Raw genomic sequence first — 21,287 nt, forward strand, 5'->3', positions numbered from 1 at the left:
TACTCTGACAAGCTGCTAGATGCCTGTAGAGACAGACTGTGCTGTAAAGCTAATTCCCATGTTACTATGTTGAGTCTGCACAAAGGGTAAGATCTGGTTTTCCCTACGTTTTAAGTGCCACATCACTGTGGTGCTATGTATAAACACTTGGAACTGTCCAGGATACCATATATGACAGAGTTGAGCATATTTATTACTGCAAACATCTCTTATGTGTATTTGTTTTAGTCTGTCTTTTTTTGCTCCAAATACCCTGCACTTTTACTCCTACAGACAGTGAACCCTAAACACAGCCTGTAGAATCTACAGTTGCAGACTGTGCTGGAGCTGGAAAGGAAAAATGGGAGACCTGGATTCAGACAATACTGGTCTCTCCACCAAAGCATGTCCCCTTTTTACAAATCCCAATACAAGAATCTGGAACATCGTGGGATTAGGAAGCTGGGACCATACAGATTTTAGGTACCACTGAATCTTTCTCATGTGGAATCTAGTGAGAGGAATCGTGAGAAATCACAGATGCCACAAATCCTAGTATTCTGAAAAATTCACTTACTGGAGCCTTGGATTGAGAGGAAAAACTCAGGGAGAGATCTAGATATAGATTTACTTTTTCTGTGGATGAAGAAAGTATTTGAACTGAGGTGTCTATAAGACACCCCTTAAAACAAGCAGTCAAAATGAGCCAAACAAGATTTATGGATGTTCTCTTGAAACCCCAGTCTCTGAAGGAGATCTTTCAGCCAAATTAGGCATTTCTGACACTTTGGAAAAGACTTTGCAAAAATAAACAAGTCATTTGAATAAGGACATGTGGATACCCTGCAGTTTGCAATATGATGTGACTGGGGATAGATACTTTACATACTTTGGAATAACCTTGGAGTAATGGATAACCCAAAGGGTAATGCCATTAACTTGAAGTAACCCAGACACACAATTTTATTCAAAATTGTGACACAAAGCATCTATTAAATCTAGAGTTACTACGAAACTCAAAGAAGGAACTGGAGGCAACAGGTTATGAAGGGATAGCATTTTGAAGTTTTGGATTTTCACAAACTGGTTTAAAAAAGAAAAATCCAAATAAGCAAAGCCAGCAAAAGTTGGTTGATGCAAAGTCCAAATGATTTATTCAGACACAAGGGAAAAATCCCTCATGAAGCATATAATCAGACCGGTTTCGGCTCAACAGAGCCTTCTTCAGTGAAAGTCAAATAGTAAATACAATTACAAACCCAGTTTATATATACAACTGGAAAATCACATGGGAACCAATCAGAATACATAATAAATAATTCAAAATTGGTCATTAATACCAGGTGGGAACAAAGCCCCAAGTTTGATAATCCATTTCCTCTCTTTAAAAGTAAGTGTCTCATGCCATTTCAGCTTATCTTTACATATGCCCTTAATACAGTCAATAATAACAAACTTAAAAGAGGCTGTCGCATGTTTCAAACTGTGTTTATATAATGCATTATTAGGGCGTTTGTTCTTAATATCGCTCAAATGTTCACCAATTCTCAAACGAAAAGCTCCAGAGGTCTGGCCCACGTAAAAAGCAGAACAAGTGCAGGTCACCAAATAGATGACCCACTCCGTACTGCAATTAGCCCAAAATTTGATATCAAAAACCTCAGAAGTATTTTTACTACTGAATTCACAGGTATGTGTAACCCGGATACACAATGAACAATGACCACATGGGATACAGCCTAAAACAGGTCTGCCTAAAAAAGATAATTGAGTGGAAACTATAGAGTCAGGAGATGACCTCTTATAATGGCTGAGCTTGGAGCCTATAGTTTGTCCCCTTCTAAATGAAAAGGCACACCTATCTCCAAGAAAAGTATGTAATTTATTCTCAGCCATGAGCACATTCCAATGCCTCTGTATAATATTCATGAAACCCTTTGTGTTGCGTCCATAAGTGGTGACCAGCCGTAAAGGCTGTTGTGCCAGATCCTGATTACGATCTTTATAACACAGTAAATCCTGTCTATTTAAATTTGAAGCCCACTGTTTGGCCATGTTGACACTACCTGGACGATAACCTCTATCAATGAATCTACGGGCCAGGTCATCACGTGTTTTAACAAAGGACTGTTGGCTAGAACATATTCTCCTGGCTCTTAGAAATTGGGATTTGGGTATATACAAATTTAAATAGACAGGATTTACTGTGTTATAAAGATCATAATCAGGATCTGGCACAACAGCCTTTATGGCTGTTCACCACTTATGGACGCAACACAAAGGGTTTCATGAATATTATAGAGAGGCATTGGAATGTGCTCATGGCAGAGAATAAATTACATACTTTTCTTGGAGATAGGTGTGCCTTTTCATTTAGAAGGGGACAAACTATAGGCTCCAAGCTCAGCCATTATAAGAGGTCATCTCCTGACTCTATATAGTTTCCACTCAATTATCTTTTTTAGGAGGACCTGTTTTAGGCTGTATCCCATGTGGTCATTGTTCATTGTGTATCCGGGTTACACATACCTGTGAATTCAGTAGTAAAAAAACTTCTGAGGTTTTTGATATCAAATTTTGGGCTAATTGCAGTACGGAGTGGGTCATCTATTTGGTGACCTGCACTTGTTCTGCTTTTTACGTGGGCCAGACCTCTAGAGCTTTTCGTTTGAGAATTGGTGAACATTTGAGCGATATTAAGAACAAACGCCCTAATAATGCATTACATAAACACAGTTTGAAACATGCGACAGCCTCTTTTAAGTTTGTTATTATTGACTGTATTAAGGGCATATGTAAAGATAAGCTGAAATGGCATGAGACACTTACTTTTAAAGAGAGGAAATGGATTATCAAACTTGGGGCTTTGTTCCCACCTGGTCTTAATGACCAATTTTGAATTATTTATTATGTATTCTGATTGGTTCCCATGTGATTTTCCAGTTGTATATATAAACTGGGTTTGTAATTGTATTTACTATTTGACTTTCACTGAAGAAGGCTCTGTTGAGCCAAAACCGGTCTGATTATATGCTTCATGAGGGATTTTTCCCTTATGTCTGAATAAATCATTTGGACTTTGCATCAACCAACTTTTGCTGGCTTTGCTTATTTGGATTTATCATTGTTTGGCCGTGCAGGGTCCCACGTGCATCTGTTTTTCGTGTGGTTAAAAAAGAAAAACCTAAGGCTGTTCTCCAACAGGCTTCTTTCTATGGTACCTTTCCCTATAAGAGAAAGAAGGGCAACTTCTATCACCCTGATTCAGTATATGCTGAATGTCAGGAGGGGGGGAAAAAAGAAGTTTGATCTGGTGGATAAGAAAGAATCCCATCCAGAAAAGGAAGGAAGGAAGGGATTCCTACTACCAAATGTATCCCCGATGTATCCAGAGCCAGATCATGGTCAAATGGAGGCCTACGCAGTGTAATGAACTAAGGCACCCCCCCCCCCAAACCAATCAAGTGTCCGTCCCATAACTTGTCTGTCTCTCCCCAATTACCATAAACACTGTCAAGTATGCACAACATTTTCTTCTTTACTTTTACAATGATTACATAGATTTGCATGTAATTTAAAAAAAAAAAAAAAACTTATTTCAAATTTTAGAACACAAACACTGACAGTATTTGCAACAAAACTGACCGTCTTCACACTGAAGACAGACTTCGCATGAGCTCTTCTCCTGAAACTCACCTTCACTGAAAATGCTTTTGTCCAATAGCAGATTAAGTGTACCTTGGGGCCCAGGCTGTTTTGAAAACATGACCCCCCCCCCCCCACCCATACACGCACACATTTTTAGGATCATGCATAAATGCATGTGTTCTTTGATTCACCTTCCTAACTCTTGTGATAAAAAAGGTCACAGTAAAAGTATTCCAATTTGCTTTACAAAAATGCACATTAAGTCTACATAGGCAGACTAACTTATCAGCTCAGCAAAGGCAGTCAATTGTTATCCACAGACATCCCCCCTAAACCCAGTAATTTTAGCAACACCTTTGACTTTACTGATTTTTTTGACCCAGGCATTTTAGAAGTATAATGACCAAAGTCACATATTTCAAACGTCACAAAAAGACACCGTAACCAAAGTATCCATTCTTCATTCACATACAGTAGTCCAGCAAAGCCAGGTGGTTTAAAAATGACCACATAAGAGCACAAGGTACTTTCAACTAAAGAGCTCCTCCCCCCACCAGCAATTACAGCCATGTTATTGACTGTGTAGACCCATCATTGCCATGAAAACAAAATTGCAATATACTCTTACTGCTAGCTTTGGATGAAACTATGAAACTGTAAAAAGCATCATACCGTAAGAACCAGTCATGTGCAGCACAGTTTACAAGAGTATTTATGGGTATAAGAAATATTACCCACTCGATAACACATACTAAGTCAGCATTTACAATCTCTGCAGAAGTTGACCAAATGCCACGTTATAGGAAACCATCACTAATGCAGAGGGTTGTTTCTGGCAAACAGCGTTCCATTTCAATGCCTCACCTACAAATGCAGTGCCTGCTTTCATTGAAAAATAAATTGTTTATGTTGCACTGCTGGTGATATTGCCATAACATTTCCTGGACTAGTTTAGTTTGTAGTATGGCATGGCTGAAACAACAGGTTCATAGTTATAAGGCATATAGTCCTTGAGACTTGCTCTCTGCTTACAGCAGGCAAATGAAGGTGGAAAGATTTAAAGCCTGCAGCCTTGCCACACAAAGCAGCACATTAAGAATGAGCTTTAGTCAGTCCTCTGCACCAACTGCCCTAACATTTTGAACTACATGCAGAAATTCTTTACAATTTTATCTTGTAGAGAAGACTGCATCACAGTAATAAACAGCAAAGACTACATAACTGATGCTGAAAATCAGTTTTGATCATAACTCCAAATTATACAGACTAAGACCCGACAAAAGACAACCATTTTAAAGTTCCTGGAGGCTGGAAAGAAAGCAATGCAAACCATATCACTACATTGCAAAAATGCTTGGACTATATTACTCAACCAGACCTATTAAACTAATTAATTATTTAATGCAATGAATAAAGCAAAACAATTAAAGACAATATGAATGCTGCAGTAGTGTTTGTTCAACAGCCCATAAGTCCTACAAAATCATATGCATTTCTGCATACAACATACTTTTTTTTTTGAAGGGGGGGGGGGCTAACATATCTGCAGGATACCTACATCTTATTTCTGACCTCTCCATCTTTTCTATCATCAAGAATAGCTATCGCCTCTGACACCAGTCAGTACTGGTCGGGGCAACTTGAATGGCAAATACTGTATTGTTGCAGCACATACCTCCAGAGTCAACAGAGCCGGACTGCCTGTGGACAAAGCCCCCCCCACCAGTCATAAAAATATCCCATTATTTATTTTATTTATTTAACATTTGTTGTTGTTGTCCTGGATTGTCCAACTGAGCTGAATATCACTTTTTCAGCAGAGGCTCGGGCAGAAAAGCTCCACAAACAATAAAATAAAGTTAAACAAAAATTAAAAATTAACAAAGGATACACAAAGTTTTTACAACAAATGTAAATAAGAAAGCAGTACACCAATGTCAGTACAATTTTGACAACAGCGCAGGATCAACAGAAGTCATAATGTACATTTGCAGTTACTGCACATAATCATAACTGAGGGAAAGAGAAGGGAGATGCAAATTTTTTAAAAGAAGTGTAAGAAGGTTGCTGTCATGGTAAAGACACCAGATACAGGAGAGGTAAAAAGTCTGGGAAGAGCTAAGAGAAAAACGTAGAGGTCAGTGAAGCAAAAACAACATAGCGGGCAGGTAGAGCACTGACTTGGGGATAGTAAGGATGATTTTGAGGGGCGAGAACAGTGGCAGATCAGTGACTTTTTAAGTATTCCTTGATAGCCGCTTTGAATTGTTTAAGTTAACTGAGGGACCTAATTTCTAATGGCAGCCTGTTGCAAGACATGGTAGGATGGTAGCTATAGAGGCTGCACCCCATTTTGGTCTTTGGTTTATAGATCTGTAAAAGGTATTGGTCTGAGCTAAGTAGAGATCTAGTGGAGTATATTGAGAGATAAGAGGAGATAAGCTGGGGCAGTAGGAGGACTGGTATAGAATGGAGTGAATAATCAGGAGCTGAGAGAGAAGCTGGTGAGGTAATTCTAGCCAGTCTAGATGTTTTAGTGAGAGAGACAGTGATGGGATTTATACATTTGGTGTACTGCGAATCTGGCTAATTTGTTGTAGGTTGATTTTAATTTAGTAAGGAGAGAAGAGTTAAGATTTGTGAGGATTTGAGAGCTATACAGTAGGCTGGGTAGGAGGTAAGCATGAGAAAGGGTTACTTTTACTTTGTTGGTGAGAAACTTTTTATTTCTCTATAGGAGGCCCAGTTTTAGATGAGTCTTCAGGATACAGTTATTAACATGCAAGTCGAACTTAAGTTGATCATCTATAATAACACCTAAGAGTTTTGTGCTCAAATCCACTCCAATAGGAGTGTTATTAAGAGAAAGTACAGAGAAAGTAGGTTTTAACATTTTTAGGTAAGAAAAGTAGGAGTTTTGTTTTTTTTTTGGGATGGGGGGGTCAGAATAAGCAGATTATTAGACAGCCAGGTTTCGACTGAGTTAAAGTATCCTCGAGTGGAACAGATGAGTTCAGAGGGGGTGTCAGCGATGGTGATGACTGGAGTCATCAGCATATTGTATCAGGAATGACTGGGAGCAGAAATATAGAGTAGATCCGTAAAGATATTAAAGAGTAATGGGGTGAGAATAGAGCCTTGGAAAACACCCATTTTAACAGGTAGAGGAGGGGAGACGGCAGAGAGCCATCTCACTGACTGCAGTTGACCAGTGAGATAGCTAGAAAACCAGGTAACAGTAGAAGTGGAAAAGTTAAGATTAGTTAGTTTAGTCAATAGAAGTGAGTGAGAGACAGCATCAAAGGCTTTTGAAAGGTCTAAGAAAACGCAGGAGATGATTTTACCATCATCTCTGGCCAGCAAAATAGTGTTAAGGAAGGATATGAAGCCAGTGGTAGTACTATGTTTAGGGCGAAAGCCATGTTGTGTGGGTGTGAGTAGGTTTTCCTGTAGTAAGTATTTCATGACTTGCTTATGTATACATTTTTTTCAAGACTTTTGAGAGTGGGGATAAGATAGCAATGGGTCTAAAGTTAGTGATTTCTGTGGAGTTACCTCCTTTATGTATAGGTAGAGTGTAGAATTATTTCCAAATAGAAGGCATCTTTGACTCAGAGAGCAAGCAGTGAGCAATGCAATGCAATGTACCCAGACTGCAAAAGCAGCATTACTGCAATTTAAAAAAAATGTGTAGAGCTGTGGTTTCAAATTACTTGCGATTTTGGGAAAGCTGTTTGAAAATTTCCAAATGAAAAAATGCACATAGTATAAGCAAAGTATGACACAAAGTGCTTAAAGAACCTGAAGCAGTAACGGACTTAAAAGTATTAAAAAAATTATGGAAACAAAGTCTGTACTCACAAATAATGCTGGAAAAAGCATGCTGGAGAAAATTGTTACACTGGCTTTCTGAGTAAAAAAACCTGTGACTTCACTGCATGTTGTAAACGAAGGTCTAAATACTATGTTAAGTGCTTATGACTTGAACAATACAAAAGTATTGCTGTGGAGATGTAAACTCAGTAACAATTCTCTCTTCTGTTACCCTGTACGTAAGAAAAGTCTACTACAGAAGTTTTATTGCATTTAAATGAACTTTGTTCTGTTATTCTGTGGCTAACAGAGTCTGCCAGGAAAGTTTTGCTGCATTTACATGAACTAGGTGTGTTGAAAAAATGGAACCCAACCAAATGGGAGTGCTTTGCAGCGAAAAAAATTGACAGCATTTTTTGAGTGTAAAGCTGACTGCATAGAGTGGAATCTTAAGCTGATAAACAGAAGTATGATGTGCTGCAGCAGTGAAAAAATATACTGCTTACATGAAACAGGTATTTGTCTGTGTACTGCTTAAAACTCTTACAAAAAGACAGGAATTTTATATAGCACCGAATCTTACTAGGTGTTGTTGAAACCTGCTTCTCATTAGTAAACAGTAGTAAGGAATTTGCAGCAAAGTGTATGAAAAAGAATAAGTAGTCCTTTTGAGTTGTGAACTGTTAATAATGACAATAACAGTTTTACCTACAACAAAACTTCCCCTGTGCCTATACAGAGACATGCTCCAGAAAAAAAGCTGGAGTCTTCATAGCAGTTAAAGGGTTTATTTTATTTATTTTATTTAACATTTGTTAACCGGGAAAGTCTGACTTGGAACAAAGCCAATTTTCAGTGGAGACCTAGGGAGAAATGCTCCAAATGCATGTCTTTGAAGTGGGTTGACTGGAAAGAAACAGTGATAGATGGATGTGGTAAAATTACGGCAACATTTTTTGAATCTAAATTACTGCTGCTAAAAGTTGGACCCTTTGACAGTGAAAACAGATTAACTTCTGTGTACTGCAAGAAAGAAGTCAATCTGAAAACTTGGATACAATTTGTCTGTAATAAAAATGAGAGGCAAGCAAGGCAATGAGCAAAATAACAAATGCGCTGTTATTACAGAAGGTGAAGTTATGTCAAGTACTGCTGAGATACAGCAACATGGATGCAGAAAAAAGCAGTGGGTTGATTAAGCCTACATTGATTTCTGGAAAACCTCTGGTTAGCTTTGCAAATAGGAATACTTGCGTATATACCCAGTATTTCCAGATTCAGACCTGCAGACAAGGGAAGAGAATGTAGTCTTCACATTATCAATTTCTGTGTGTTCTATGAATTTTTTCTTTCTTTGAAAAAGTATTAGAAAACTCTATTTCCACTTCTATTTTGTGAACTGTATGCACTTCTGGACTATTAACTAGTTCCTAAGTTACCAAAACTGACCCGTACAAGGAATAAAGAATGGAGGTTCTGAAATGGTGCAGCACAAAACTCTGTACATACCACTTTAATAGACATATCTCTTACCACGTGATTTATGGTTACCGAGACCATTCCTCTGTAAAGAGAGAAAAAACTTCTTAAATCTATATGGTCAGGACAGAAGTGATGTAATGTTGGTCGTAATTATAACCAAAAAGTGGAGGAAAGTCTGTCCTGCTGAGTGGATCTCTGCTGTTTCTGTTCTTAACACTTTATCCTACCTCAAGCCAGCTGCCAGTGGCACAAACCTCTTCTACCCAGAATGCATTCAGTAGTGAAAACAACTTGACATCTGGCTACCATCACTTACCAGTTTCCCTACTTAATGGTCCACCAATACAGTTCAGTACGTTTTCTTTTCTTCTTTCAGTGTTCAGGATAAAGGTCTACACAGCTGACTGACACTGTTGCTTCCAGCCATTACTAAATGTCAAATAAAGCTGATGCGTCAGATTTCTTCAAAAATACTGATTTATTTTCTCTGAACCTTGAACATTGCGGTTTTGCTTGTCAAAGGTAGTAGACTTAATTCCTTGATGGATAATTTCAGCTACGTCTTTGAATAGAGGCAGGAAACATCAGAACACAAAATTTCATCCCATAGAGAAGTAATACTGCTGCAGAAATCTGTCCAGCTATATCTCAAATTACATATACAATTTCTTGTGGCAATGATCCTTATTATTTAAAGCATTAGTCATAACAACCATACCCTATAGACTGCATCTTACCAAACACATCATTAATTGCTCAATTCCCAAGTGTTAATACTATTCAAAATAGGGTCTATATCATGTAGTCGAAATTCTGTAAGTTCGAACACCATATGTTCAAACTTACAGAATTTTGAATACATACAAAAAAATAAAACAGAAAAGAAAATAAAGGGTTGTAAGCGGGGGGGGGGGGCAAGCCCCCCTGCAACCCCCCTCTTTAAATATACCAACTCCGAGATCGCACTACAATGTGTTAAAGGTATTTTTCCCTTTATTGCACTGCAGCACGCTCTCGGAGTTGACAGATTTAAAGAGTGGGGGGATTGCCCCCCCGCTTACAACGGTCAGGAAATAGTTTTTGTTTTTATTTTTTTTTAATTCAAAGTATGACTACTTCGAACATATGATCTCGACCATATAACGTTTGAAGTTGTCATACTTCGACAATGTAATATAGACCCTTCAAAATAGACTAAATATATATGTCACAATATCCAGTATAATGAAATGTGAGTCCTCATAGGGAAAAAAAAAACTCAGTACCAACTACTTGCAGAACTATTCCTAACATCCAGTGCTGAGGAAATATTCTTCTCTACCTCTTCCAGACAATCAAGCCATTAATCACGGTGACCAAATGCAAATACCAAATTAAACAACCAATTTCCTCCTCCCAAGGAGAAACAAACTTCACTACCTGGCAACTCGACTAAAATCAGTATCATAGAATGGATGGGACCAGATTCAGTGACCCCTCTGCACTAGCTAAATAGCATCTAAATGTTTTGCATTCAATGACTCTCTCAAAAGGCATTTCTCTTTTGGATCTGACTTGCACTTCCCTCACTCTCTACCTTCAAACCATAATCTAGTTTTTCAGAGAGCTTCCACTGCATGACAGGTCTGGCATCAACTGTCTCCTTTGAGATTTTCATATATTTCTCATCCACTTTATTGCATCTTCAATTTTATTTATTTTTATTTTGCAAACCAGGTAAGAAAACTGGTCCAGGGACCCTTTTTAGGCACTACCAGGCCACAATGGTAAAGGCAGAGTACAGTTGTGTACACTTACCCTAAATGTAGATGTTAGAGTGTATTCACTGTTGCAGTCATTACATTTGGGTAATCTGCTGGCAGGCTGCCCTCAGTCGGCCTGATTAACAAAGTCTTGGGTTCTGCGTTGGTTGCTGTCCCTTCTTCCATGATGTCAGGTCGTCAGGGGTATAAAACATGCAGCAGATGCCATTACATCAGTTTGTCTTGCACCAGATGTCAGGTGCCCCCCAAATACAGACAATACACTCTAACATCTACAATTATGGTAAGTGTACACAACTGTACTATGTTCTTCATGTTTCACTGTTGCAGTCATTACATTTGGGTAGATTCCCAAAGCTAAGGTTGGGAGGATGGATTTATACATTAGGACCGGATATAAGGCCCTGCAAAACATCAGTGGCAAAGCCAGCTCTGGATTTAGAGAAAATTGTTAAGTGATAGTGCTTGGTGAAAGTACGAACTGAACTCCAGGTAGCAGCTTTTAGAATATCCCTGGTAGGAACACCTCTGAGAAAGGCTGTAGAAGTACAGAATGGGATCTGATCCCCTAGGGGATAGGTTTTCCACAGTGCTTATAGCAGAAATGAATGCAATGGCTTATCCATTTGGAAATGGTTTGCTTTGAAATAGCCTTTCCCTCTGCCCCTGCAGCAAATGCTACTAGCAGTTCAGATTTTCTTCAAGATTTAGTCCTGTCCAAGTAAAATCTAGGATGTCTGTGTACATCCACTGAATGCAGAATCCGCTCCCCTTTGCTCTGTGGATTGGGAAAGAAAGTTGGCAAATGAATGGACTGATTAAGAGCCACACTGGATACCACCTTGGGCATGAAGGATGGGTTGGTCCCGAGTGACACCCTGTCCGCATGAAAGATGATGAAAGGCTCCACTGCCATATAGGCCTGTAATTCAGAAATCCTTCTAGCTGAAGTGATTGCTAAAAGGAAGGCTGTTTCAGGAAAGGAATTTTAAGTCTGCAGTAGCAGCTGGCTCGAAAGGAGGTAGAGTGAGTTTTTCCAATACAAAGTTAAGGTCCCAAGCAGGGGATGGAACTCGCATGGGCGGCCTTAAGTTTTTGGCCCCTCTGAGATACTGCTTTAACAGAGGATGAGAGAAGAGGGGTGGGGTCTGTGTCGCAATGAGCTGAAATGGCTGAGGCATGGATTTTTATGGAAGAAAAAGATAGGCCCTTGTGAAGCATCTCAGTTAAGTATTGCAGAATCTATGGTAAATTGGGCACTGCTGTGGTCATACCTTGAGATGGATTCCAGGCACAGAATCTTTTCCATTTGTCAGCATAAGATTTTCTGGTACTAGGTCTTCTCGCCCCCAAAATGATATCCATCACAGGTTTGCTGAGGGATGCTAAGGAGGAATTTAAGTGATTAGCCAAGCTGCAAGATTCAATGTTTGGAGATGAGGGTGCAGAATTTGGTTGTTCTGCTGAGACAGTAAGGAAGGTGTCTGAGGCAGGTGCCATGGAGAAAGTTGTGACAGACTGAGTAGGTGTGGGTACCAGTGTTGGCGAGGCCAGTCTGGAGCAAGCAAAATCATCTTTGGTTTGTCCTGTTTGACTTTTAGTAGAACTTTGGAGAGCAAAGGCAGAAGGGGAAAAGCATAGACTGATAGGTTTTCCCAGTTGAAGGTCAGAGCATCCACTTTCCAGGCTTTTTTGTGAGGAGTTCTTGTGCAAAATTTGTCCAACTGGTAGTTCTGGGGTGAGGGAAAGAGATCTATGTCTGGGCTCCCCCATTTGCGTGTCAACATGTTGAAAATCCGTGGTTCCAGTTTCCATTTGTGTGGGTCCATGAGATTTCTGCTTAGATAGTCTGCCAAAATATTCAGCTTTCCTGGCAGGAATTGGGCTTGTAGTTGTACTTGACAGCTCAAGGCCATGTTCCACAATGCCATGGCTTGTCTGCGGGGGGGGGGGGGTAGGAATGTGTACCCCCCCCTGCTTATGTACCACATATCTGTGGTGCTGTCTTGTCTTTACCATTAGTTGACCTGGATGAAGGTAGCCTTGAAGGCGGTCAGTGCTTTCTGTACAGCTAGCATTTCTTTTTGATTGATATGAAGATGTGTAATTGATTCGAGCTCCATTTGCCCTGAATGCACTTCCCTGCCAGATGAGCCCCCCCATGCATAGTCCGATGAGCCTGTAGTTAAGGTTTGGGCAGCAGGGGGTGGTGTGAATGGCAGTTCCCTTGTTTTGATGGCAGGCCTTTGCCCACCATAGGAACTCTAGTTGCAGGCAAGGTATGATAGAAATAATTTCCAGGCTGTGAGAATGTTGACTCCATAAACTTTTTAAGTACCACTGAAGTTTCCTCATATGCAGTCTTGCATATGGAATTAGAAGAATGCAGGGGGCCATGAACCCCAAGGCTTGCAGTATTTGTCTTGCTGATAGCAGGGTTTTTGTGGCCACCTGTATGAAGTAAGTCACCAACTGAATTTGCTTTTCTGGCATGAGGTAAGCCATCTGGGCAGTTGTACTCAAGCTTGCACCCAGGAATGTTATTTTTTAAGAGGGTACTAGTTGTGATTTCTTTTCGTTTATTGTGTACCCTAGACAAGTTAGAACCCTTTTTACAAACTTCAGATGTTTTAGAAGAATGGCCTTGTTTTCTGCCTGAATTAGACAATCGTCCAGGTATGGATATAATTGAATATTTCTTTGCCTGCAAAAAGCAATTACTGGAGCCAGGCACTTTGTAAAGACCCTAGGCGCAGTAGATAAGCCAAAAGGCAGTGCAGAGAACTGATAATGCAAAAAGTTTGCTTTGAAGCAGAGGTATCTTCTGCAAGATTCCCTGACTGGGATATGCAGGTATGCCTCTTTTAGATCTAGAGTTGCCAACCAGGCATCTTTGCCTAGCACAGGAAGTAACTGGTGAAGAGTCAGCATCTTGAATTTTGGAATGTCCAGGAAAGTGTTTAGAGTAGACAAGTCCAGAATTGGATGCCATGATTTGTCTTTTCTGGGTACCAGGAAAAGTCTGGAATAGAAACCTTGTCCCGTTTCCCCTTCTGGTACTAGTTGAAGAGCCCCCATGTTTAAGAGGGAAAGTACTTGTTTCTGAGCCTTTGCCCACTGATTTAGGGGCAGGTCTGGCCATCCGCTTGGAGTTGGCAGCGTGTGGAAATGAAATCTGTATCCCTGGGACACTATATTTAAAACCCATTTGTCCTGGGTTATAAGCTGCCAGTTTTTTGCATGAAGTGCCAGTTCTCCTCCCAAAGGGGCGGCTAAAAGGTAACTGCTTGGTAATTCTAAAGGAAAGTCATTGAGAATGTTTACCATAGGGAGGTGACTTGTTGTTTCCAGATTTGGAAGAGGAGGCACCCCATTGCTTAGTTCTGAAAGTCCCTTGGGACTGAAATTTGGTGCTTTTGGCATGTCTGGGTCCGGCTTGAGTGGCTCTGGAAGGAACTGGAAAGGACCAGTTCTTAGTAGGCCAGTGCCTACTAAATCTTGTAGGTTGTACTTGTAAGAAATCTTTCACAGTCTGCATAGATTTAGCCTCATCTTCCATCTTAACTTCAGCCTTATTGCCAAACAGACAGTCCTACTGCAAAGGAGCACCCAACAATTTTGCTTTAACATGATCAGGCAGAGATTGCTCCTTAAGCCAAGCATGCCTTCTAAGCACAGATCCAGTAACAGCAGCCCTGCAAGAGGCCTCCAAAGAATCAAAACCACATTGCAAAGTATGTTTTCCAACTTGTTCAGCTGAATGCAATAAATCCTGTAAATCTTTAATCTTCCACAGTCAGAAATCAACATCATTTTCTGATTAAGCAGTCCCATGATATGCTGCTGATATTTTAGCATATGAAATTGACAGTTTAAAGCCCTGATTGCCAAGGTTGCAGAAGTATAAACCTTTTTTCCCCATCTATCCAGCGCCCTGGAGTCTCTATCAGAAGGGGTAGGATTTTTAGCAGAAGAAGCCTTAATGCTCTTGGGCCCCTGAGAAATTGTTTCTGAGAATATGTTTTGTTGTATATACAAAAAACTTCTCTTATATGTATAGAGAATATATGTGTACTTCTGGGTATGATATATGAGGTGATAGTATGGTCTACATTTTAGGATGTCGCAGTTCGGTATTGAGAGCTGCTTGATTTGAGATCACATATGTACAGGTTTTACTGCTTGGGATTGTTTTGTGACAGCTTACTCTTTGAAGTTCATGCAGATAGGGGTTGGAGGGATGTTACCATCGTGGGGGTTGTGTTTAGATGGGATGGGTCATGCGTCATACGTTAGGACGCCAGATTGTAGTGTTTCCTTTGCATAATTCGCTTCTATGATGTATCTTCATTTATACGTATCTGTACCGTTTAGGAGGAATGTATTTTACAGAACGTTTTGGATTGTACAGATTGACTGCAGGTGCACGAGACAGTGAGTGAGAACATGGCTAGAGATAGCGACTGCAAGTTTTGCACTTTTAATAACTGTCCGACATTTTTAATTTAATCTTTGACCACGAGCCTGTCTGATGGCAATATGCCTATTTGATAAGACATAGCCAGCGGCTTTAATCAAGAAGGTTTCTTTTTGTAGGAACAAAGTGGTTTAGCGTTGTCAAATATTTATCCAGTTAGATTAATTCACTTATGTAGAAGATGAAAATGGAATTGCTATTGATGTTTAGCATGATTGATGATTTCTGTCATTATTTTGTCAGTATATAATGAATTTTAATACTGTGTAAGATGTGGTTTTGTATGAATATCCTTTCCACATTGCCTACTGACAATGTTTTGAGTAGCATGCTGACTATGTGCAAGATCTATGCAGCCGAATTGATATCAGTTGTAATGCCCGAGAGTGTTTTGTTTACATTTAGGAGGCAGTCTTTTGCTGCAGTTGTCATTTTCCTTTAAATTCTGGTAAACAGATGAGGTAGATTGAATGATTGTTTAGTTAATTGTTAAATTTTCCCGCCTATTTGTGTTTAAAAGTTGGAGAGTTTTACATAGTTTTTATGTCTGAGGAAGCGTAGGTGAACCTACGCGAAAGCGCTTACTATCTTTTATGGATTAAACACATTTTAAACTTTGGAGAAGCTGCAAGTGTGTTCTTTTTTTAAAGTGAACTTTGGTCAACTGTACTTTGAGCTTTGGAGAAGCTGCCAGTGTGTCTGTTTGAACATTTTTTGCTACGAGATATACTCCGTGGTTAGACCACCATATCTTGCTACCAGCCCCTGAGAAATTGTTTCAGAGTCTGCAACAGGATTTTTGAAAAGGAATTTGTGGGAATCAAGAACCCTGTCGTATCTGTCTGGCTTACAAGGGGCCAGAGGCAGAGAATCAGGGGCCATACTGGATTCTGAAAACACATCATCAACAACATCTAGTACAGGAGGTATAGCCAAAGGCCTATGTTGAGGAAGAAGAAAATCCCTAAGCCTCTTTTTGGATTCAGAAAAATCCTGACTTCCCCAGTGGAAATGCTCCCTTAAGGTATGTAAAATTTCCCCAAAAGAAAAATCCTCAGGGGGAGAAGCAGAAGGAATGGAATCCTCTGCATCAGAGTCCTCATAAGTACATATAGACAAATCCTGTTCATTAGAAGAGTCAGAAGAAATAGAATCCTGTTCAGAAGATTCATAGTCAAGTTCAGCCCTAGGCCTCTTTGAAGGTGTGGGTTGGCTACCCCTGATTAGAGTAATTAAATCTTCAGCCATTTAGATCAATTTTTTTTTAGGCATAGGGGCCTGCACATGTGGCCTATGCGTCGGTTTTTTAGACACAGATCGAGATTTTGGCCTTAATATTGGAGATGGCGTCGGTTTAATATACAAATCTGTAGGCCTGAATACACCATCAGAAGCCGGTGCCTGCACAGCAGCTCTGGACCCATCCAAGGTAGAGACATCAGCGGGTTCCATAATTGATGCATCTCGCGGCATACCCGACTCCGAATGGGTCTCAGTAGAGGCCTGCAAATCAGAAGGAGCAGGTATCATGGGCTGCGAAAGCGCCTCATTGAGTACCGGCGAAATGGCTTAGGAGAAGCGTTGTCTGCAGTTTTGGACCTCACTGGCCTGTCTCTGTCTTTTTCTTAGCGTTTTTTTTTAGGTATTCTAGTAGTCGGATTGCTAACAGACTAATTTCTGGATAATTAAACTGTGATCCAAAATATTTAGAAGAAAAAATGTACCGACGGATAGAGCGTGTATTAAATAAAAACACAGAAGTGACAGCAAGGTACATTGTGGTCAGGGCCTAGGCAAGGAATACAGTACAAGTGAAAATCCTTATGAGGTATTTGCTTCTCACAAGTAATACAATTATTAGCTTTTACTGACATCGGTAAGAAGCAAGAAAAAGTTTCCCCAACGGGGTACTTAGCTTTTTATTTGAAGACTTCGGTTCTGAAACTCGAAAACAAAAATTTCAGGAGTCGGCCGACCGGCACTTACAAACTTGCTTCTGCTTCGGGCACCGCATGGCAAGAAAGACTGATGTAATGGCGTCGGCTGCATGTTTTATACTCCTGATGACCTGACGTAATGGAAGGGACAGCAAACGACACAGGACCCAAGACTTTGTTAATCAGGCCGACTGAGGGCAACCTGCCAGCAGATTACCCAAATGTAATGACTGCAACAGTGAAACACGAAGAACATAAAGTAATAAATATACTTATGAATACAAAGGAAAACACACAGTACTGCCATGAAGGCATTTGATAAAAAGACTGCCAATACAAAATATACCCAAAGTGCGACAGCAAATACGTAAAACATTAAACTACAAAATAGCATATATTACTACTTAAATATACAAAGAAAACATTAGAAATACAGAATTATATGCAAGTACACTGCACAACTCACGGCACTGCCAGATATTACTACAGTGTAATGGACTAGGGTCTAGGTATTAGCTTGTGAATGTTGCACTGTTGTACAAAAAACGTGGGAATAATTATATTTGCATCCCTCTTGTTGTTTTAAGGTAGATTACACCTAAAAACTCTGGAATGGAACCACCAGTACAGCTGAACTTAAGGTTTACAAATGGCGTCACTTCTTGAATTATAGTAATAAACCATAGGTTTCCTACTCCCGAAATACAGAAATTATGATCAGCCAATTAATACCATCATATTTCCCTTATTTTTTACTCTCTGCTAGGCTACTGAAACAGTATCCAGCATGCAACCGAAGTGACATGTAAAAGATTACTCCCCTTTTGTCATGATTATCATGATGTCAAGCCTGGCCACAAATTAAAAAAATGCACTTCTCTCTCCAGAACAAATTCCATTACAGTAAACATGCTAATTTTGCTTTTATTGTGTAATATGTGATTTATCCTGTCTGCAATGTTAAACCATACTGTTGTAACCAGTGATGTGTTCTACTGTGCATACATTTAATTATAACAAGCCTCGGTCATGTCTGAACAGGGTCTGCAGACCTTACCACTCACCTGACTAAACAACGGAATACACAAACAAAAAACAACAACAAAACTATGCATAATAGAGGACAGAGGGGTCTTGTTTTTGGAAGAAACAAATATGTTAATTTAGCTTCTTTCATCTTCCTCCTGCGGAGTTTTCCAGATGTGGATCCCAACAGATGCATCATATGTTTCATCAGCCATTTTGTAAACATTTTTCATGGTTCTAGTCAAATACACACTACTCAAAATTCCCCCCTTCCAAGCATCACAAGGATGCACCTTTTTACTTTTACTTTGCCCACTGTTCACTCATCAGTGAGCAATCTTGCTATAGAACATTCCACAAAGACAGTCTTGCCCTAACTCATTCCTTATTCAATATCAGCACTACTTTTGTCTCTGATCTCTGGGCTACAGCTGTGACCATATCCAAACCATTCCAGATCAGCTTCAGCATAGTAACAGCACTGCTTCTGGAAGTTCATGCCAGGCTATGTCTAGTACAGCCAAACCGGAAAGGAGAATTCTGTCATACATACACAACAGAGATGTAGTACTGAAGCTTAAACAAACACGCTATGAGGGGATCCACAGTTCTTTTCCCACCACGCAGACCAGCTACAAAAGTGTATGTGCTCAGCTGATAATTATCTATTTCGACATCCTGTCTGCCCTCCTTCCAAGGCCAGGTTTGGCAAGAGTAAGGTTGGTTTATTTTCATCCGTTGATATACAATTCAAAATCCCTACATCTCTTAAACTGTCAGACTCCAAATGTTGATGAATCAAGAACGTCACTTAAAATGTGTAACATATCAAGAGAGCATCAGTGGACTTACTCTGAGCTGGCTACTGGTTCCCATTCCTAAACATGTCTTGTCTCCTAGCTAAATCCTGTAAGTAAACATGGTTTGCTCTAAACAGTGCCTAACTATGGAACAGTGTACTGTTCACACTAAATTGCTAACCAGCCTTTAGTCTGTGTCACAAACTACATTTATACAAGTCTACAATATGCAACTGCTTTGATGTTTGATATGAACTATTCCACAATGTAATCTGTGATCTTGACTCACAGCTGTTTAGAAACATTTGCTGTTGAAATTTGTGGCTTATTTTGCTCTTAAATGTATTCTTTCCATGAGTCAAGGCAAATACTGCTCTATATTCACTTTAGCCCATCTACTTAGCTGACCAATAAAAAGAGAGACTTGGAATATAGAACAAAAATGGTATCCAATAGTGGTTAAAAGTACAACTTTCTGTGGACTACAGGGAAGCATAAAAATGTAGCATCTGTTTTGTGCTGGGTTCCCATTCAACTCTTTTACACTTTCCTAAAGTTTAATCACCAAGCTGAGAAACAGAAGAAATCAAGGTCTCAAAATCGGGAGAGAAATAATTATTTAAGTACTGTGATGTAAACTGGAAATAAATAGTACTATGATTAAAAGAAAATATAAACAAAAAACATACACTTGTTACAACATGAAAACCAAGTAATCTTAGATGATCTAAACAAAATGTAAAAAAAAAACTCATTAAATTAAGAAAGAAGTCAACTACTGACAAATGAAAAGCAACACCTACTTGTTACCCTGACACTGATACAAGGTTTCAACCTCACGGAACACTTTATTACGACTGTGCCCATCTTTTTTCTCAATTATCTGTGGGGGAAACAAAAGCATATGTAAACACAAAATGCATAAAGGTTGTTAACCAATGTAAGTCTTCACTGCTGCTCTGTTTTTTTTTTTTTTTTTTTACAAAAAGCAAGTCCACCATACAATGATGCACGCTAATGCCAAAGCAGAACTCGTCACCAGAAATGTTAATACCAAAAACAACACCCTGCAAGGAAACAACTTTCTACTGCAATGTATTTAAAAGCTATAAAGTCTAAAGAGCAACAATACCCAGTCCCACAGCACTGTGCATGTTCTGTACAGCAGCACCATCATCCTCCACTGTGCCTCTATCAATTCACATTTCCCTGCCTCTCTGAGTCATTTACAAAATACATATTCAGATGCTGGCTGTGTTGTGCAGGTGGATAGTGTCCAGCTGACCAGTGTTCAGGTGACAGTCCCATGTACTAAAAGAGCTAGATGAGGAGAGACGAGAGTGAACAGCTGCTGCCTGCTTAGCCATTCCAGGGCAATGAGGGTCTGTTATATGTATCACTGCCTGTGCTCCAACTGGATAAAACCCAGTCAGAAGGTCTCAAGCTATACAACAAAACAAAGTCTGGCAAATAAAGGAGGATGAGCAACAGTGTCACTGTTTGGGTCAAGTAATGCAGGCTGCAACATGGCTTCTAGTTGAGGAAAGAATTTATGCTTAGCAGTCTGATGATTCATGCCCTTAAATTCCACCCACAAAAGAGAGAGGGACTCCAGTAGTACTGATGACACTCTAACCAGGCTGAACAAGGAGAAGAGAAGATCAGCTTAACAGACCATATTGCTTTGGCAATGATGGTCTGCACCTTTCCCCACTAAGATTTCAAATATTGGTTAAAAAAAAAAAAAAAAAAAAAAAGATGATATGTACTCACCATAACGATCCATGTGAGTTGTTCATCTCACCTTCATTCTTACAGATGGGTTCGGAGCCGATCCTTGGCCTACTACAAAGCTCGAGGTCTTTAGACAGCTCGAGGCCAAGTCCCTATTCCATGCTGCACCTTGAGTTACCTCAGATCTTGTTTGCGGTCATACCATATGCCATTCTATAACTTTTTATAGGTAAAAACCATAGAAAGACAAAGCAACCATGATAAAAACTAGTATCTCGGTCCTCGAAAAACCCTGGAGGGGGTAGGAGGGTGGGAGGTAAGAATGAAGGCAAGATGAACAACTCACATGGAACGTTATGGTGAGTACATAACTTCATTATGTGAAGTTGTTCTCTCTCTCTGTTCATTCTTACAGATGGGTAGCGTCCCAAGCACCATCTTTCTCGGGTGGCTCACAGGAGTGTCTTTCAGGACAGTAGAACCAAAGGAGGCCCTGCCAACTGTGTAATGAGTGATAAAGGAATGAGGTTTTGACCAAGTGGCTGCTGCACAAATATTGTCTATAGGAAGCCAAGCAGAGGATGTGGACACTGCTCTGGTAGAATGAGCCTTAATATTGTGTTGTAGG

The 21,287-nt window shown here is 39.8% G+C and overlaps 1 protein-coding gene across 1 annotated transcript in view; it reads right to left on the reverse strand.

Annotated features, from left to right (window-relative positions):
• MKNK1 (MAPK interacting serine/threonine kinase 1) overlaps positions 1-21,287 on the reverse strand; it is a gene marked incomplete in the record, with an annotated part of 837,567 nt that overhangs the window by 565,491 nt on the left and 250,789 nt on the right. The window contains 1 exon segment of the mRNA XM_044085821.1: positions 19,729-19,808. Coding sequence (XP_043941756.1) covers positions 19,729-19,808 — 80 coding nt within the window.

This window comes from Protopterus annectens, chromosome 10.part0 (assembly GCF_019279795.1).
Source record: "Protopterus annectens isolate FY-2018-M chromosome 10.part0, PAN1.0, whole genome shotgun sequence".
In the NCBI taxonomy this organism is placed as follows: domain Eukaryota; kingdom Metazoa; phylum Chordata; order Ceratodontiformes; family Protopteridae; genus Protopterus; species Protopterus annectens.